We start from the raw sequence: 13915 nt of genomic DNA, 5'->3' as shown, positions 1-13915 counted from the left end.
CAGGGCCACCTACCTCACGGGGGTGCTGTGGGGGTTCCCGTTCACTTTCGCAGCCATGTTGGGGAAGCACCCCGAGCCCCTGGGAGGAAAGGCGCTGCGGGAGGGGAACAAGCGGTGCCCGCTGAGCGCCCAGGGCCCGGGCGCCGCCGCGGGGGAGGGGAGGGGAGGGGAGGGGGAGGGGGGCGGCACCGCGGGGCCCCAGGGCTCGAGGCCGGCTTCGGCGGAGGCAGGAGACTCACTTCTGGTGCGGCGCGGCGGGCGGCTGGCTGAAGGGGCTCTGTCCGAAGGCAGCGGGGGCTCCGAGGTTGGCACCCTGTGTGGGCACAGAGGAGCCATCACCCCTGTGGGCGACGGCGCGCCCTCCGCCCCGGCCCGCCCGGAGGAAGCCCCCTGGGGGGAGGGGAGACGAGTGAAGAACGGGGCTCTGTGCTCTCGCTAGCTTCCTTCCCCCGCACGCCGCGCCTGCGGCGGGCCCGGCCCCCTGGAGGCCGAGGAGACCGCCGCGAGGCCGGAGCGCCTGGCCCGGCACCCGGGAAGGACCAACCTGCTGGACTCTCCCGTCAACTTAGGCTGGCCCAGGGCTCTTTCTGCCATGCTACGTCCCCACTGAGGTGAGCAGTGGCCCATCTGTCTCCATCAACACTCCCTTTCTTTATCTGCTTTGAGGCGCCTGAAACTAAAGGCAGAGTCAATGAACGCAGCCCGCGGGGCCCGGGCAGCGCGGGGGGCCTCGCCCGGCGCTCGTCTAAGCTGCTAGGTGCGGGGGACATGCTCGGGGGCTGACGGGAAGTTCTGCCCTGGCCCTGGCGCCTCTGAGCTGGCCCCCGGCCCGGGAGGCAGAAGGCACGGGGCGCGTTGGGGGTGCTGGGCGCGGGCGGGTACCGTGGCCATCCAGAAGCAATGCCAGCTAGTGTGAGGGCCGTGGGGAAGGGCTCGGGTACGTACGCCGACTTTCTCGTCTATGAGGTGCCGGGCCACCTCGATCTGCGGAGGGCTGCCCCTGATGGTGAATATCCGGAGGCTGGGGTCGGTGTTGGGGGGCGGGTTCCGCTGAAGCTCCACGTGGGCTCCCGACTGCTGGTTGATGCTTTTGATGTTCTCCCCCCCTGCGGGCCAGAAACACAGGATGAGGCGTGGGCGGCAGTGCCGAGGCCCTGGGTTCTAGGGGGTTCTTCCTGTACGTCGGCGCCGACCCGGGCGGCCCAGGACTATGCCGTGCCTACTGAAACAGAGCTCCCTGAGGTGGAAGGGAGCTGCCGAGCAAAGGTGTGGCCTGCACCCCCTGAAGACCACTCGGCCCCCATTCCAGCCGAGGCCGTGGGCACAGGGTCCTCCTCAACCTCACAATGACGACCTGGCGGCCCCACCACGCACAATGGGCTCCTTCAGCCCGCCGGGTCAAACGGCCGGCCACAGGTCCGACAATGCCTGGAGCCCACTCAGGCTTCCCGGCCGTCCCCTCCGCAGGTCCCGGCCGCCTCCCGGGGAGGGGTCGAGACAGACAGAGGCCGTCTAAGGAAGGGGGGTCACGGGGCTGAGGGGAGTGGGCTAATGAAAATTAAGTCGGACTCTGAAAAACCAGTGAGTGTCCCAGTCTGTTAATGAAATTTGCGTAACAAAAGCTCCACCAGCCTAACAATGCTCCGATTCTTCTCCTGAAGTTTCACAGGACTGATAGGTCTGTCAACTCCCAGGGCGGGCTCGGAGAGGGGGCTGCACGTCAGGGAAAGTCAGGAAAGGAGAAACTACTGCCAGAGCTGGAGGAGAAGAGGAGGGAGGCCCAGGTGATGAGGAGCAAGGAGAGGGCAATGCTGTGTCACCCCCCACCCTCAACCCCCACCCAGCAGGCAGGCAGGCAGGGAGGAGACAGCGGGGAGAAACTCTCTCGGCTCCGGAGGTTGGAGAGCGGGGCTGTGGCTCCCGCGGTAGGGCAACGGCCTTGAGCAAAGACCCCAAGTGAGAGCACAGGCTCCGAGTTTAAGCTCCAGGGCTAGCGCCTGGACACAGGCACACACACGCACATAAACACACACACGCACATAAACACGCACGCACGCGAGGCGGGGCCTGGGGTTCGAGCCTCCCCGCAGGCAGCACGGGCAGCTCCGCACCAGCCGGCATGGACAACACGCAGGCTTGATTCAGACCCACTTTAACAGAAAACACCAACAGGTCCCGGGGCGTGCGACTGCGGGCCTGCGGGCCGCACGCGGCTCTCTGCTCCCAGGCAGCGAGAGCTCCCCGCTGCGCTCAGAGGATGGGGGTTTTACCTTCTTTGCCTCTAAAAAGTGAGCAGCTGAGCGCCCAGGCATTCGTTTCGGGAAAGCAATGGGGCAAAGAACAGTGGCCATTTTCTCAGGCAGCTCATCCTTTTGGGGCTACCAGCCTCTGCCAGACTGAGGCTCTCCCGGAGGCCACGGGAGCATGCTAATAAGGACAGCAGGCCCCACGACCGCATGGGGCCGGAAGGAGTTAATTTAAGTTCATCTTCTCTCAAAATGAGGTCACCAGCTTGGCACACGGGAGCGGTCTATGGACTCATTCAGCAGCCTGCTCCATTCTTCCACCTGACGGGGGCGGCGGGGGACGGGGGCGGCCCACCAGTGGCCCCCGGCTGGACGTGAAATCGTAAAGCAATTAATCAACCCTGCTAAAAGGCCTGGCTGACAAGAGCAGGGCTGGCCGCACTATCTGTCAGTGTTGCTGTGTTTATCATGGAAATCCAGCAGGGGCCCAGGAGGCTGCCGTCTGTGCGAGGGCAGGAAGGCAGCATCGAAAGCGCAGGGCCAGGCCGCCGGAGGCTCAGCCGCGCTCACCCGGGCTCCCTGCCCGAGCCGGGGCTGTGCAAAGGCCCTCCTCCGCGCGACAGCCAGCAGCATTTCCTTCTGTCGTCCCTGATCTCTACAACATGGAAGATACAGACTGACACAGAAACACAGAGCAGATGCACACGCATACACACACACACCCACACACACACACACCCCCAATCTGCTGTGGTGGCCAGTTGTTCTCCAAGATCTTCAAGACACATATATGCCCAAGTGAAAACCTCACTGACAGATGGTTCTCAAAAAGCCAGTCCTCCACCTCCAGGTGTACACACATCTAATCTCCAGGTGCCCAGCGGCCCGCCCTGGCAGGGCAGGGGACACGGCCAGTGTTCCTGAGTAGCAACAAGTACCCAAGACATACCTACCTGAGCGTTATGTGCCAGAAAACCAACGTAAAGCTGCAGCATTGGCTGGGTGTGCTGGTCACACCTGTAATCCCAGCACTCAGGAAACTAAGGGCTGGAGGACTCTGAGGCGCCTGAACTATATACAGCAAGACCCTATCTTAAAACCAAAACAAAACCCCTACATCAAGCAAAACCTGTGCTGTTCCTACCACCTCAGTGGTCAGTAATGAGCAGCAGAGCCCCTCCAAACATCTAAAAGACATTTAGCCAGGCACAGGGGGCGCCTATCAGTAATCCTAGCTACTTAGGAAGCTGAAATCTGAGGACTGTGGCCTGAAGTCCGCCCAGCCAGGAAAGCTCACGAGACTCATATCTCCAATTAAGCACAAAGAAAAGATGGAGATCAACAAGGTTCTTTATTTTTTGCTTTCTTTTTGTTCTATTTGTATGTATGTCTTTGGGAAGGTAAGGGGAGGCAAAGAAATGGAAGGACAAAGGGTGAACTAATGCAGCAGTGGTACTCACTAGACACTGTTGAAAATGAACTACACAACTTGTGGGTGGGGGCAGGAGGGAAAAACTGGGAAAGAGTGACAATGTCCACAAAGAAATGTACTCTTTAACTGATTTGTAGAACTGTAGCCCCTTTATACATCATCTTTATGGTTAACAATTTAGAAGTTGAAGAAGACACCCCAGAGGGCCGGCTAGTACCCTTCTGCTGTGTGAGGAACCTAATGCTAAGAATAAGACCATCATGAACTAAAAAGGAGGCCTTCAGAGACAATAATCAGACAGTCTTTATCTTGGACTTGACAGCATCCCAAATAGAAAAATAAAATTTTGTTGTTTATAAAAAAATTAAAATGGGCTAGGAATATGGCCTAGTGGTAGAGTGCTTGTCTTGTATACATAAAGCCCTGGGTTCGATTCCTCAGCACCACATATATAGAAAATGGCCAGAAGTGGCGCTGTGGCTCAAGTGGCAGAGTGCTAGCCTTGAGCAAAAAGAAGCCAGGGACAGTGCTCAGGCCCTGAGTTCAAGCCCCAGGACTGGCAAAACAAAAATAAAATAAAATAAATAAGCAAGCAAGCCAGCATAACACCAGAATCAGGGCTGTGACTCAAGTGGTAGGATGTTAACTTTGAGCACAAAAAGCTGAGGAATAGTGCCCCCCCCCCAAAAAAAAGGGGGTGGGGAATGAGAGAGTCTGGGGAGTAAGTAGTTGGTATTGCTTCCTCCATATGCTTTCAAATGAAGCAGCAGAGAAAATACAAAACAAGGGCAAATGGATGTGCGGGCTTGCACAAGGCTCGGTGTGGCCCTGCAGGGGGCGCCTTCCTGGAAGGGCCACCTGTCATTAACAAGCGTTTCCACCCAACAGTCCCTAACACGAGCACAAACCTCTAAGAAATCACTAAACCAAGGCTGGGCGCCCATGGCTCCCACCTGATCCTAGCGACTCGGGAGGCTGAGGTCGGAGGATTGCCGTTGGAAGCCAGCCTTGGCAGGAAAGCCCAGGAGACTCAGCTCCAATTATTCACAGGAAAAAGCTGGCTCAAATGGTAGAGCACAGAGGCTGAGGGGCAGTGCCCAGGACTGGAGGGAGGAAGGGAAGGAAGGAAGGAAATCATAACCAGAGCCGGGGGGGGGGGGGGCGGGGATGTTTGGAGGGGGAGAGCACCTGCCTAGCACTTGGGAAGTGCTGAGTTCAATTCGCAGCAGTGGAAACACAAAATAAAAGCCAACAGCTGCCTTTAGCTGTTCTTGGTAAAGACCAAGGAGCACCAAGTCCAGTGAGGCGAAGAAGAGATGAGAGGCAGAACCGGCCTGCGCTGCCCCAGCGGCAGCGTGGTCCTCGTTCCGTGTCCACAGGCGCTGTGCCCTGCCTCGGCGGGCTGCCCATCCCCCCCGCCCCGAGCCGCGGCCGCTCACCTTTGCCGATGACCAGGCCGCACTTGTCCGCCGGCACAGTGTACGTGACTTCCTGGATGCCGCCGGGGGTGCCCACGCTCCAGTCACCTCGGCCACGGCTTCTCCCTCTGGCCGCCGCCAGGCCTCCAAAGCCATCTCTTTCCTAGGAAGAAGATAGGGTTGGTGTGGCGGCCCCCCTGGGGAGGTAAAGTGACTGCGCTCTCTCAGACCACCAAGCACCCAGGCAAAACGCGTGCAGAGAAACGCACGTGGTCACATAAACCGCACACACGCACTGGAAATGTGCAGGCAGATGGAAATGCCTGCCCGAACCCCCCCCCCCCCCCCCGTCCTTCTCTCTGGCACTTTAATTACAGCACCAAACCTCTAGGGCCTCCTCCACGCTGAAGCCGTTCTCCCTGCGGCTGACACAGGCGCTCTGCTCTGCGCAGCCCCGAGTGAAGTGAGCGCACCCCGACCTCCCCTGGCCAGGCTGCACTGAAGGACCACTGAGTCCCTGCCGTCTGAGTCAGAATACCTCGCACTCAAGCCAGCAACAAGGACAAAAAAACAGGTCGTCGTGATCCTCAGAAAAAGCAGCACGCTCACTCGGGGGCCTCTACGGACCACTTTGGGAAGCAGGAGTAAATGCTTTCAACGCCGAGCCTGGTCAGGCTGGTCTTCCTCCAGCAGGAAGCCACTCCCCGGCGGCGCAGCAGCGGAGGAGCACGCGGCAAAGCCTGCCTATGTCAACTTGGAGAGAACTGAACCTGGTTTACCCAGACGCTAAGCCAGCAGAGCAACCTGGAGTGCTTCCCCTGCACGCCACTTCAGGCAAGACGGCTGACAAGCAGTGGCAGTCATCTGGGAGACTCTCAGCCACTTCCTGGGGTCTCACCAGAGGTGGACCCTGGCCTCTGCAGCTCCAAACTCAGCTCACTACACAGGACACCAGAGACAGCGCGGCGGCCCAGGACTCCTGTGAAAAGCCGAGCCCAGGCTGGGAGATGGTGGCTCATGACTGTAATCCTAGAAGGCTGAGATCGAAGGATCCCACTTCGAAGCCAGCACTGGTGGGAAAGTCTGAGACACTCGTATCTCCAATCAACTTCCCAAAAGCTGGAAGTAGAGCTTTGGTTCCGGTGGTAGACAGCCTGTCTTGAGTGGAAAACTCAAGGATGGCACCCAGGCCCTGAATTTAAGCCCCGATATTGGCGCCTCCCCTCCCCCAGTCCTGGAATTACAATGCAGGAGCTCTGAGTCTGCTTGGAGGCTCTGCTTCCCCCAGCACCGAGGCCGTTTCCTCCAGCACCATGGCTCTGCTTTCCCCAGCACTGAGGCTGTTTCCTCCAGCACCATGGCTCTGCTTCCCCCAGCACCGAGGCTGTTTCCTCCAGCACCATGGCTCTGCTTCCCCCAGCACCGAGGCTCTGCCTCGGAGGTCTGAAGCCCTCAAGATGGCTGCAGAGGAAAGGAGGCTTGGGTCTTGGAACTTCCCAGGCTGGTCCAAGATCACATGGCTAAGGGCAGAGCTGGGAATACAATTTCCAAGCTACTGCTTTTTCCTTTGGTTCTAGTTGCTGACTTCTTTTTCCCAACCTGCACATGTGGAGAGCACTGCTGATTGGCTACCACTTACAGCAGCGACTCTAGCACAAGTGACAGTGTTCCAAAGACTCAAGAGAGAACCCAGAGAAGACAGCATTAGGATTCCACAGGGCCTCAAGCACTCTCTTGATCCCACTTCATTTAGAATACTCAGACTGTTGGGAATGTGGCATTCTGCTTGGTGTTTTCCCAAACAGTTTCAACAGGCAGGAACTTATGAAGTAAAGAAAGCCTATGTTTTTGGGTACCACGGCAGTAAGCAATAAACCAGAAAAAGGAAAAAGACAGACAGGAAGGAATGGGGCAGATTTCAAGAAGGCTCTGTGAAGGCCCCTTCTGTCCCTGGGGCCAGACCTTTGCACCCAGAGAACTGGACACACCCACCTGGGCTGTAAGAATCAGCTCGTTGATGATGTGCGCCGCGTGCTGACAGCGATCGGGGGGCCCCATGACCTGCGCCGCTCGCTCTGGACTAATGCCATCGTCTGTGGAACCAGGTAAGAGATAGTATCAGCAACAGCCCAAACCAGGAAGGAAACCAAGGCCAATCTAATTAACAGGCCATTTTCTCACCAGTGCCACAAAGGTAACGAGACTGTCAGCAGTTCCCTTTTGCAGTGACTTGATCAGTAGGAAAATGTGTGTGATTCTACCTTTTTGCACATTTCAGGTCACTAATCACCATGCAAGTCGTTAGTTTGAAAAGCTATCATTAGAAACAGTGTGGGGGTGTATGACTGTAAAACCAGCACTTAGAGGACACTGAAGCTGGAAGATTCGAGGTTCTAGGCCAGCCTGGACAACACAGTGAGACCCTGCCACAAATAAAACTTTGGCTGGCTGGGAATGTGGCTTAGTGGTAGAGGGCTTGCCTAGCATGCACAAAGCCCTGGGTTCGATTCCTTAGCACCACATGAACAGAAAAAGCCAGAAGTGGGGCCGTGGCTCAAATGGTAGAGCTCTAGCCTTGAGCACAGAGAAGCCCAGGCCTTGAGTTCAAGACCCAGGATTGGCAAAAAAAAAACACCAAAAAACCCAAAAACCTTCGTCTGCCTCTGTGTGTGTTGCGTGGCATGTGCGTGTATACCGGTCCTGGGGCTTGAGCCCAGAGCCCTGATTTCTCCCTGCACTTCTTCACTTGAGGCTGGCACTCTACCAATTGAGATGCATCGCTGCTTCTGGCTTTTGGGTGGTTAACTGGAAATAAAAGAGTACCATGGATTTTCTTGCCCAGGCTGGCTTTGAACCTACATCTTTTCAGATCTCAGCCTTTTGGGTAGCTACGATTACAGGCTTAAGTTTCCAACAGCGCGCGCACCTGTGTGTGTGTATAAACTCAGAAAAATTACAAGGTGGAAATGGAAATGCCATGTTCACTTCTCCACATTGTATTAGTCAAAACAACAAAGAACCCAAATCAAAGACCAGGCCCCTGAACGCTTGGCTAGGCATGCTAGCCGGAGGGAGGTGTGCGCACGTGGGCAAGCACGCAGACAGGGCCAAGAGAAGAGGCTGGTGGGCAGTCAGTCTGGGAACAGGATGTGGTCTTGCGGGCCCGGAAAGTGGACCGCAGCGCGTGTGAACCATGCCAACCAACCTGGTTTAAACTGAATCCTCACACCAGCATCATTCTGGATCTTTTTGATCATCTCTCCATTTCTTCCTATTACTATCCCCACAGCAAACCTAGGCACAGACACCTAGGAACACAGACAAAAACTTCATCACGACTCCTGAAAATTTGGCTTATTTTTCAAAAAGGACAGATTCTTAACGACAAGAATGACCTATTTGATGATAGCAGTGATCCTTCGAAGGGCACGCTTCCCTCATTATGAAAGTTGTGCTGGTACAGAGGCCGTGTCACCCAGCCGCTGATGGAGGCCCAACAGGTAAAGAACAAATGTAGAAACCTATCGCGCACGTCACATGTTGTGTCACCCTCTACCCTGGCAGCTCTGGTCATTATGCGACAACCTGCTCCCCCAAGCCCTCTGCTCCGCTGCCTCCGGTTTCGCCTATCCTGCGGCTGTCCTGCATCTGGCTGACGGAATAGAGCATCCTATTTGCAACGTTCACCATATTGTAGAGAACGTTCCGGTGGATGAGGGTACAGTAGCTCAGTGCTTGCTGGTTTCACCTCATCAATGAATGGGATTCCAGGTTTGACACCACCACAATACAGATCACCAGGAAAGCCAGGACTTTGGCCTTTATCTGGGCAGCAAGGGACCCTTTAAAGGAGAATCTCCCACCATCTGTGCCTTGCAACATGCAGCTGGCTTCCCACACTTGGACCCGCGCGTGTGTCCTTGCAGCAAGTGTGCTCTTGCTGTCTGCTCACCTCTATGCTGCCTCCTCCCGCTCGGGGGCCGAAATCGCCCCGCACACCTCGGAAGTCGGCTTGGTCTTTTTCTCGGATGATCTCCAGTACCATTTCTTTTGCTTGCTGCGTAAACACAAGCGAAAGGTATCACGGAAGAAACCACAAAACAAAATCAATGTGGGCGAACTGTCAAGACAGAACCCTCCCTACACAGGTCCAAAGACTCGGGAGGTGCTTGCCGGTGAGGAAACGCGCGCTCGCTACTTCTGGGATATAGGCTGAGATGGTGAGGTCCACCAGCACTCAAATTCTGCGACTGGCAATACGGCCCCAGGTGGCTGGGGCCTGAGCCCTGGCTACTTTCAGCAGGAGGCCAATTCCTGTGAGTGCATGTGTGGGGTGTGGTCTGCATGTGTGGGGTGTGGCCTGTGTCCACCCCCACCACCACCCGGAGGGCCTGCAAGCCAGACCGTGCCCGGGAGACGAGGCTCGCAAGAGCTGTGTGTGGGAGCTGAGCACAGCCCAGCAAAGCCCACACTGCCTCTCTCCTCAGAGCACCTTCTACTCTGGGCACAGCTGCGCATGGATGGCTGTTTCCAGCAGCCACCCATCTTCACGCTGCTGCTGAGCGCTTGAAATACAGCGAGTGGAAAAGAGGAAATGAATTCGTGTTCCCTGAATGCACTCAAGCAGCCACGTGTGGCCAGTGGCTCCTGCACTGGACGATACTCTCTCTGAAAACCCAGGTCCCCCCCGGATCCGGCAGTTAACAACAAGACCTAGCCCCGTGTCCAGGTCCCAGCCCCCCAGCCCCCAGTTTTTCCTACCTGTACTTTAAATGGATCACCAGTGATGCGAAGAGGTTTGTCTGCTCCCGTGGGCAGCGGGCCATCCTGGATCATGACCATTTTCACTCCTGTCCGCTCCTGAGGAATACACATCAGACAGTGCTCAGGGCCAAGATAAGACGTGGACTGGACAGCTCATGCCCCACCTACAAGGGACGGCCTTCTTACCCCTTCCCCAAACCGTCCTTTTTCCTTTGTCTCACCCTAACATTTATAGCCAAGTATTAGCGAGCTGGCCTTCTCAAATGCTCTCTGCCTCATGTATCTAACTGAGCAGCACTCCCGGCCGCCCCCCTCACAGGTGAAGAGGATTCTCAATAGATAGCCCAAGCGGCTTAAAGGTGGATGGATTCTGGGACAGCAAATCCTCTGTACTGGGGGTCAACACCAGGTTCTGGGTAGGTGCACGCACAAGGCTGGCCACGCCCTCCCCTGCAGCTACAAAATCCCTAGAGCTCTGCAACAGAAGTTCGTTCACAAGCAACAAGTCCAGAAAAACTGAACTTAGTTAAGTGCATTTCTAGCCCTTCTCCTAAGCCAGTATCACTATTATTATGCTCACCGGGAAAATAGGCACTTGATGAGCTTGCTGAGGATGCTAAAAGCTAAAACCTGCTTGGCCCAAGTAGCAGCAGCTGTTGTTTATGAAGTACCTTCCAAGGACTGCCAGAATGAACGTCCTTTCAGCTCCGTAATGACAGCAAAGCAGGCAGTCTTTTATAGAAAAGGACTCTGGGCCCTGCGTGTGTGCGTGTGCGTGTGTGTGTTCTGAACCTTGAACTTGGGGTGCTGTCCCTGAGCTTTTGTTTGCTCAAGGTCAGTGCTCTACCACTTCAGCCACAGCCTCATTTCCAGCTTTTTGGTCATTAACTGGAGATCAGAATCTCACAAATTTTCTTGCTTGGACTGATTTTGAACCACAATGCTCAGATCTAAGCCTCCTGATTAGCTAGGATTACAGGCATGAGCCACCAGAGCTGGCTTGAATGTTTACCTTTTGACATGGGGTCCTTTGTATAGTCCAGGCTGCTCTAGCTTCGCTTATCTGTGTCTAGTCACAGTCCTTGAGCTTTCTTGCCTAAGGCTAGAGCTCCACTTCTGGCTTTTCGGTGGTTCATTGGAGATAAGAATGTCATGGACTATCCAGCCTACACTGGCCTAGAAGACTGCAGCTTCCTAAGCAGCAGCCCCAGCTTCACACCCAGCTTTAAATGAACATTTAGGAGCACGGAACTAACAAGAAAAGAACCAGGACAGAGGCCCCAGTTTGCTGCCATACGTTCACTGGAGATGCTGTTCCGTGATGGGACACCTAACGGTCCTGACATCCTCCTCAGGGCCATGATGGCGGTGTGCCAGGACACACCTGTCCCAACACGTGCCCGTGTACTTGGCATGGGGCCTGCCCAGTGCACGCTCGGCAGGTGCCTGCTGCCTGGAGGAGGGATGGCTCTCTCACATGGGCAGGGATTTGGAGGGAGGCTTAGCATCCACGTGCAAGGCCAGCCCAGAGGGGCAGTTGGATGCGATACCCTAAACAAGAGGATGAAGGCCCGCTGCCCCCAGGAGGATGAAGACCCACTGCCCCCATCCCCCTCAGGAGGATGAAGGCCCACTGCCCCCCTCACCCAGAGGATGAAGACCCACTGCCCCCCCCCAGGAGGATGAAGACCCACTGCCCCCCCAGGAGGATGAAGACCCACTGCCCCCCCCAGGAGGATGAAGACCCACTGCCCCCCCAGGAGGATGAAGACCCACTGCCCCCCCAGGTGGATGAAGACCCACTGCCCCCCCCAGGAGGATGAAGACCCACTGCCCCCCCAGGAGGATGAAGACCCACTGTCCCCTCCCCCCAGGAGGATGAAGACCCACTGCCCCCCCCAGGAGGATGAAGACCCACTGCCCCCCCAGGAGGATGAAGACCCACTGCCCCCCAGGAGGATGAAGACCCACTGCCACCCCCCAGGAGGATGAAGACCCACTGCCCCCTCCCCCCAGGGGGATGAAGACCCACTGCCCCCATCCCCCTCAGGAGGATGAAGACCCACTGCCCCCACCCCCCTCAGGAGGATGAAGACCCACTGCCCCCCCTCAGGAGGATGAAGACCCACTGCCCCCCCCTCAGGAGGATGAAGACCCACTGCCCACCCCCCTCAGGAGGATGAAGACCCACTGCCCCCCCCCTCAGGAGGATGAAGACCCACTGCCCACCCCCCCAGGAGGATGAAGACCCACTGCCCACCCCCCCAGGAGGATGAAGACCCACTGACCCCTCACCCAGAGGATGAAGACCCACTGCCCTCCCCAGGAGGATGAAGACCCACTCTCCTACCCCCCAGGAGGATGAAGACCCACTGCCCCCATCCCCCCAGGAGGATGAAGACCACTGCCCCCCAGGAGGATGAAGACCCACTCTCCCCCCCCCCCCAGGAGGATGAAGACCCACTCTCCCCCCCCCCCAGGAGGATGAAGGCCCACTCTCCCCCCCCCAGGAGGATGAAGGCCCGCTGGACCCCCCCCCCCCACGGCCCCCGAGGATGAAGGCCCGCTGGACCCCCCCCCCCCCCCCACGGCCCCCGAGGATGAAGGCCCGCTTCACTTCGGGGCAGCACTCTGCTCCACGTGTGAGGCTCACATACCTGCAATTGCTTGATTGTTTCCCCTCCTTTGCCAATGACCAGACCCACTTTGGAGGCAGGGATGAGGACCTCCTGGACGGTGCTGTTGCCATCCATGTCACTGTGGAAGCCAGGCCCATTCCGACAGCGGTCCACAATCTGGCCCAGGAGTCGTTTGGCTTGTCTTTGGGAGGGAAAAAGACCAAAGAGCACCAGCATTAAAGGGGTGCTTGAGGTCTGCAAGGAGAGGAAACAGCACGGGGAATTCACGAGGGACTCAAGGCAGCCCTCTATCCAGCTCCAGCTCCTGCCCCACAACCTGGGAGGTCTCTGTTCTATCCGCCACGTTACTGGGCTGGAATTTAAAAGCAATGCACACCACAACACTATTGTTTGCACACAGAGCAGGCTACTGCCAGATACCAAGCCCTGCACGTCTGCTTGGGTGCTGCCCTCCTACTGCCATGTCAGCTACCCTGGTGGCAGGGAGTCCCTCTTATCCCCGGGTACACCTCACCCTCCCAACCCAGCATCAGCCCCTCAGAGTAGACACTCAGTATACACTTGCTCAGCAAGGGAAGGGGAGGGGGGAGAGAGGGAGACGGGGAGAGAGAGCACAATGAAAAAGATGGGAGAAAAGAAAGCAGGGGTTAGTAGTTGCTGCTCCAACTTGCATCAAACTCCAAATTTCTTCTTCATGACCAACCAAACTGCCCTATGACTTTCAAGCTATGGCCAGAATGACAGGGTGATTTTAAGAGACAAAGGAAGGGGGGGGCGGTGCCTTGCCTGGCTGCAGCTGTGCTCTTACAGGCAGGCACCGTCTTTGCGGAGCCCATTCGGTAGGACCAAGGGCTTGCCTCAAAGGCCGTGCTACTTGCGTCCATGTCTGTAACATGGTGAGGGTATGACCCAGTCTAGCAATGCCACCTGTTGGGCCAATTTCTTTTTCTGCACCAGAATCTTCCCTGGCCGTTTGTTATTTGCAGACCTCAACAATCTCGGATAGTGCGGGACATCTGGCTCCTGAACACCTGGCTGTAATGTAATAATGCTCACTGGAGAAAAGGGAGCTGGCCTCCCAAAGTCACAATCCTGGCGACTCAAGTCCTCCGGTAGACAAGAAGTAGGAATGGTTAGAAGAGTGGCGGGAAGAAAGGAGAGGGGAGAGAGGAGGATGCCTTCGCAAGTCGTCAAGCCTTGTGTGCAGAACCAGCTCCATGGCCTTTCTCCGCTGCAGCTTTTCAGCATTTTGCTGGCGTACTAGATTAACCTGCGCTGGAAGAAAATATCGCGACTCCAGCAGACCCATCCAGTTTGCCCTATAATGCACACCTGCCAGCCACAGTTATTCTGGTTCACCGCTTGCAATGTTACAGCAGAACAAGAGAATTTAAACTCATCTGGACTCCCTGAGAA

General features: G+C 56.6%; 1 protein-coding gene across 1 annotated transcript in view; it reads right to left on the bottom strand.

The window, feature by feature from the left end:
* Fubp3 (far upstream element binding protein 3) overlaps nt 1-13915 on the bottom strand; it is a 47260-nt gene that overhangs the window by 4957 nt on the left and 28388 nt on the right. Inside the window, exons 7-15 of the mRNA XM_048345047.1 lie at nt 12518-12680; nt 9858-9956; nt 9049-9153; nt 8302-8404; nt 7089-7189; nt 5118-5259; nt 946-1106; nt 240-313; nt 14-94 (exon numbers count right to left, since the gene is read on the bottom strand). Coding sequence (XP_048201004.1) covers nt 14-94; nt 240-313; nt 946-1106; nt 5118-5259; nt 7089-7189; nt 8302-8404; nt 9049-9153; nt 9858-9956; nt 12518-12680 — 1029 coding nt within the window. The remainder of the gene's footprint in view (nt 1-13; nt 95-239; nt 314-945; nt 1107-5117; nt 5260-7088; nt 7190-8301; nt 8405-9048; nt 9154-9857; nt 9957-12517; nt 12681-13915) is intronic.

Source organism: Perognathus longimembris, chromosome 1, assembly GCF_023159225.1.
Source record: "Perognathus longimembris pacificus isolate PPM17 chromosome 1, ASM2315922v1, whole genome shotgun sequence".
Classification (NCBI taxonomy): Eukaryota; Metazoa; Chordata; class Mammalia; order Rodentia; family Heteromyidae; genus Perognathus; species Perognathus longimembris.
This window is presented reverse-complemented; position numbering and strand designations above follow the sequence as displayed.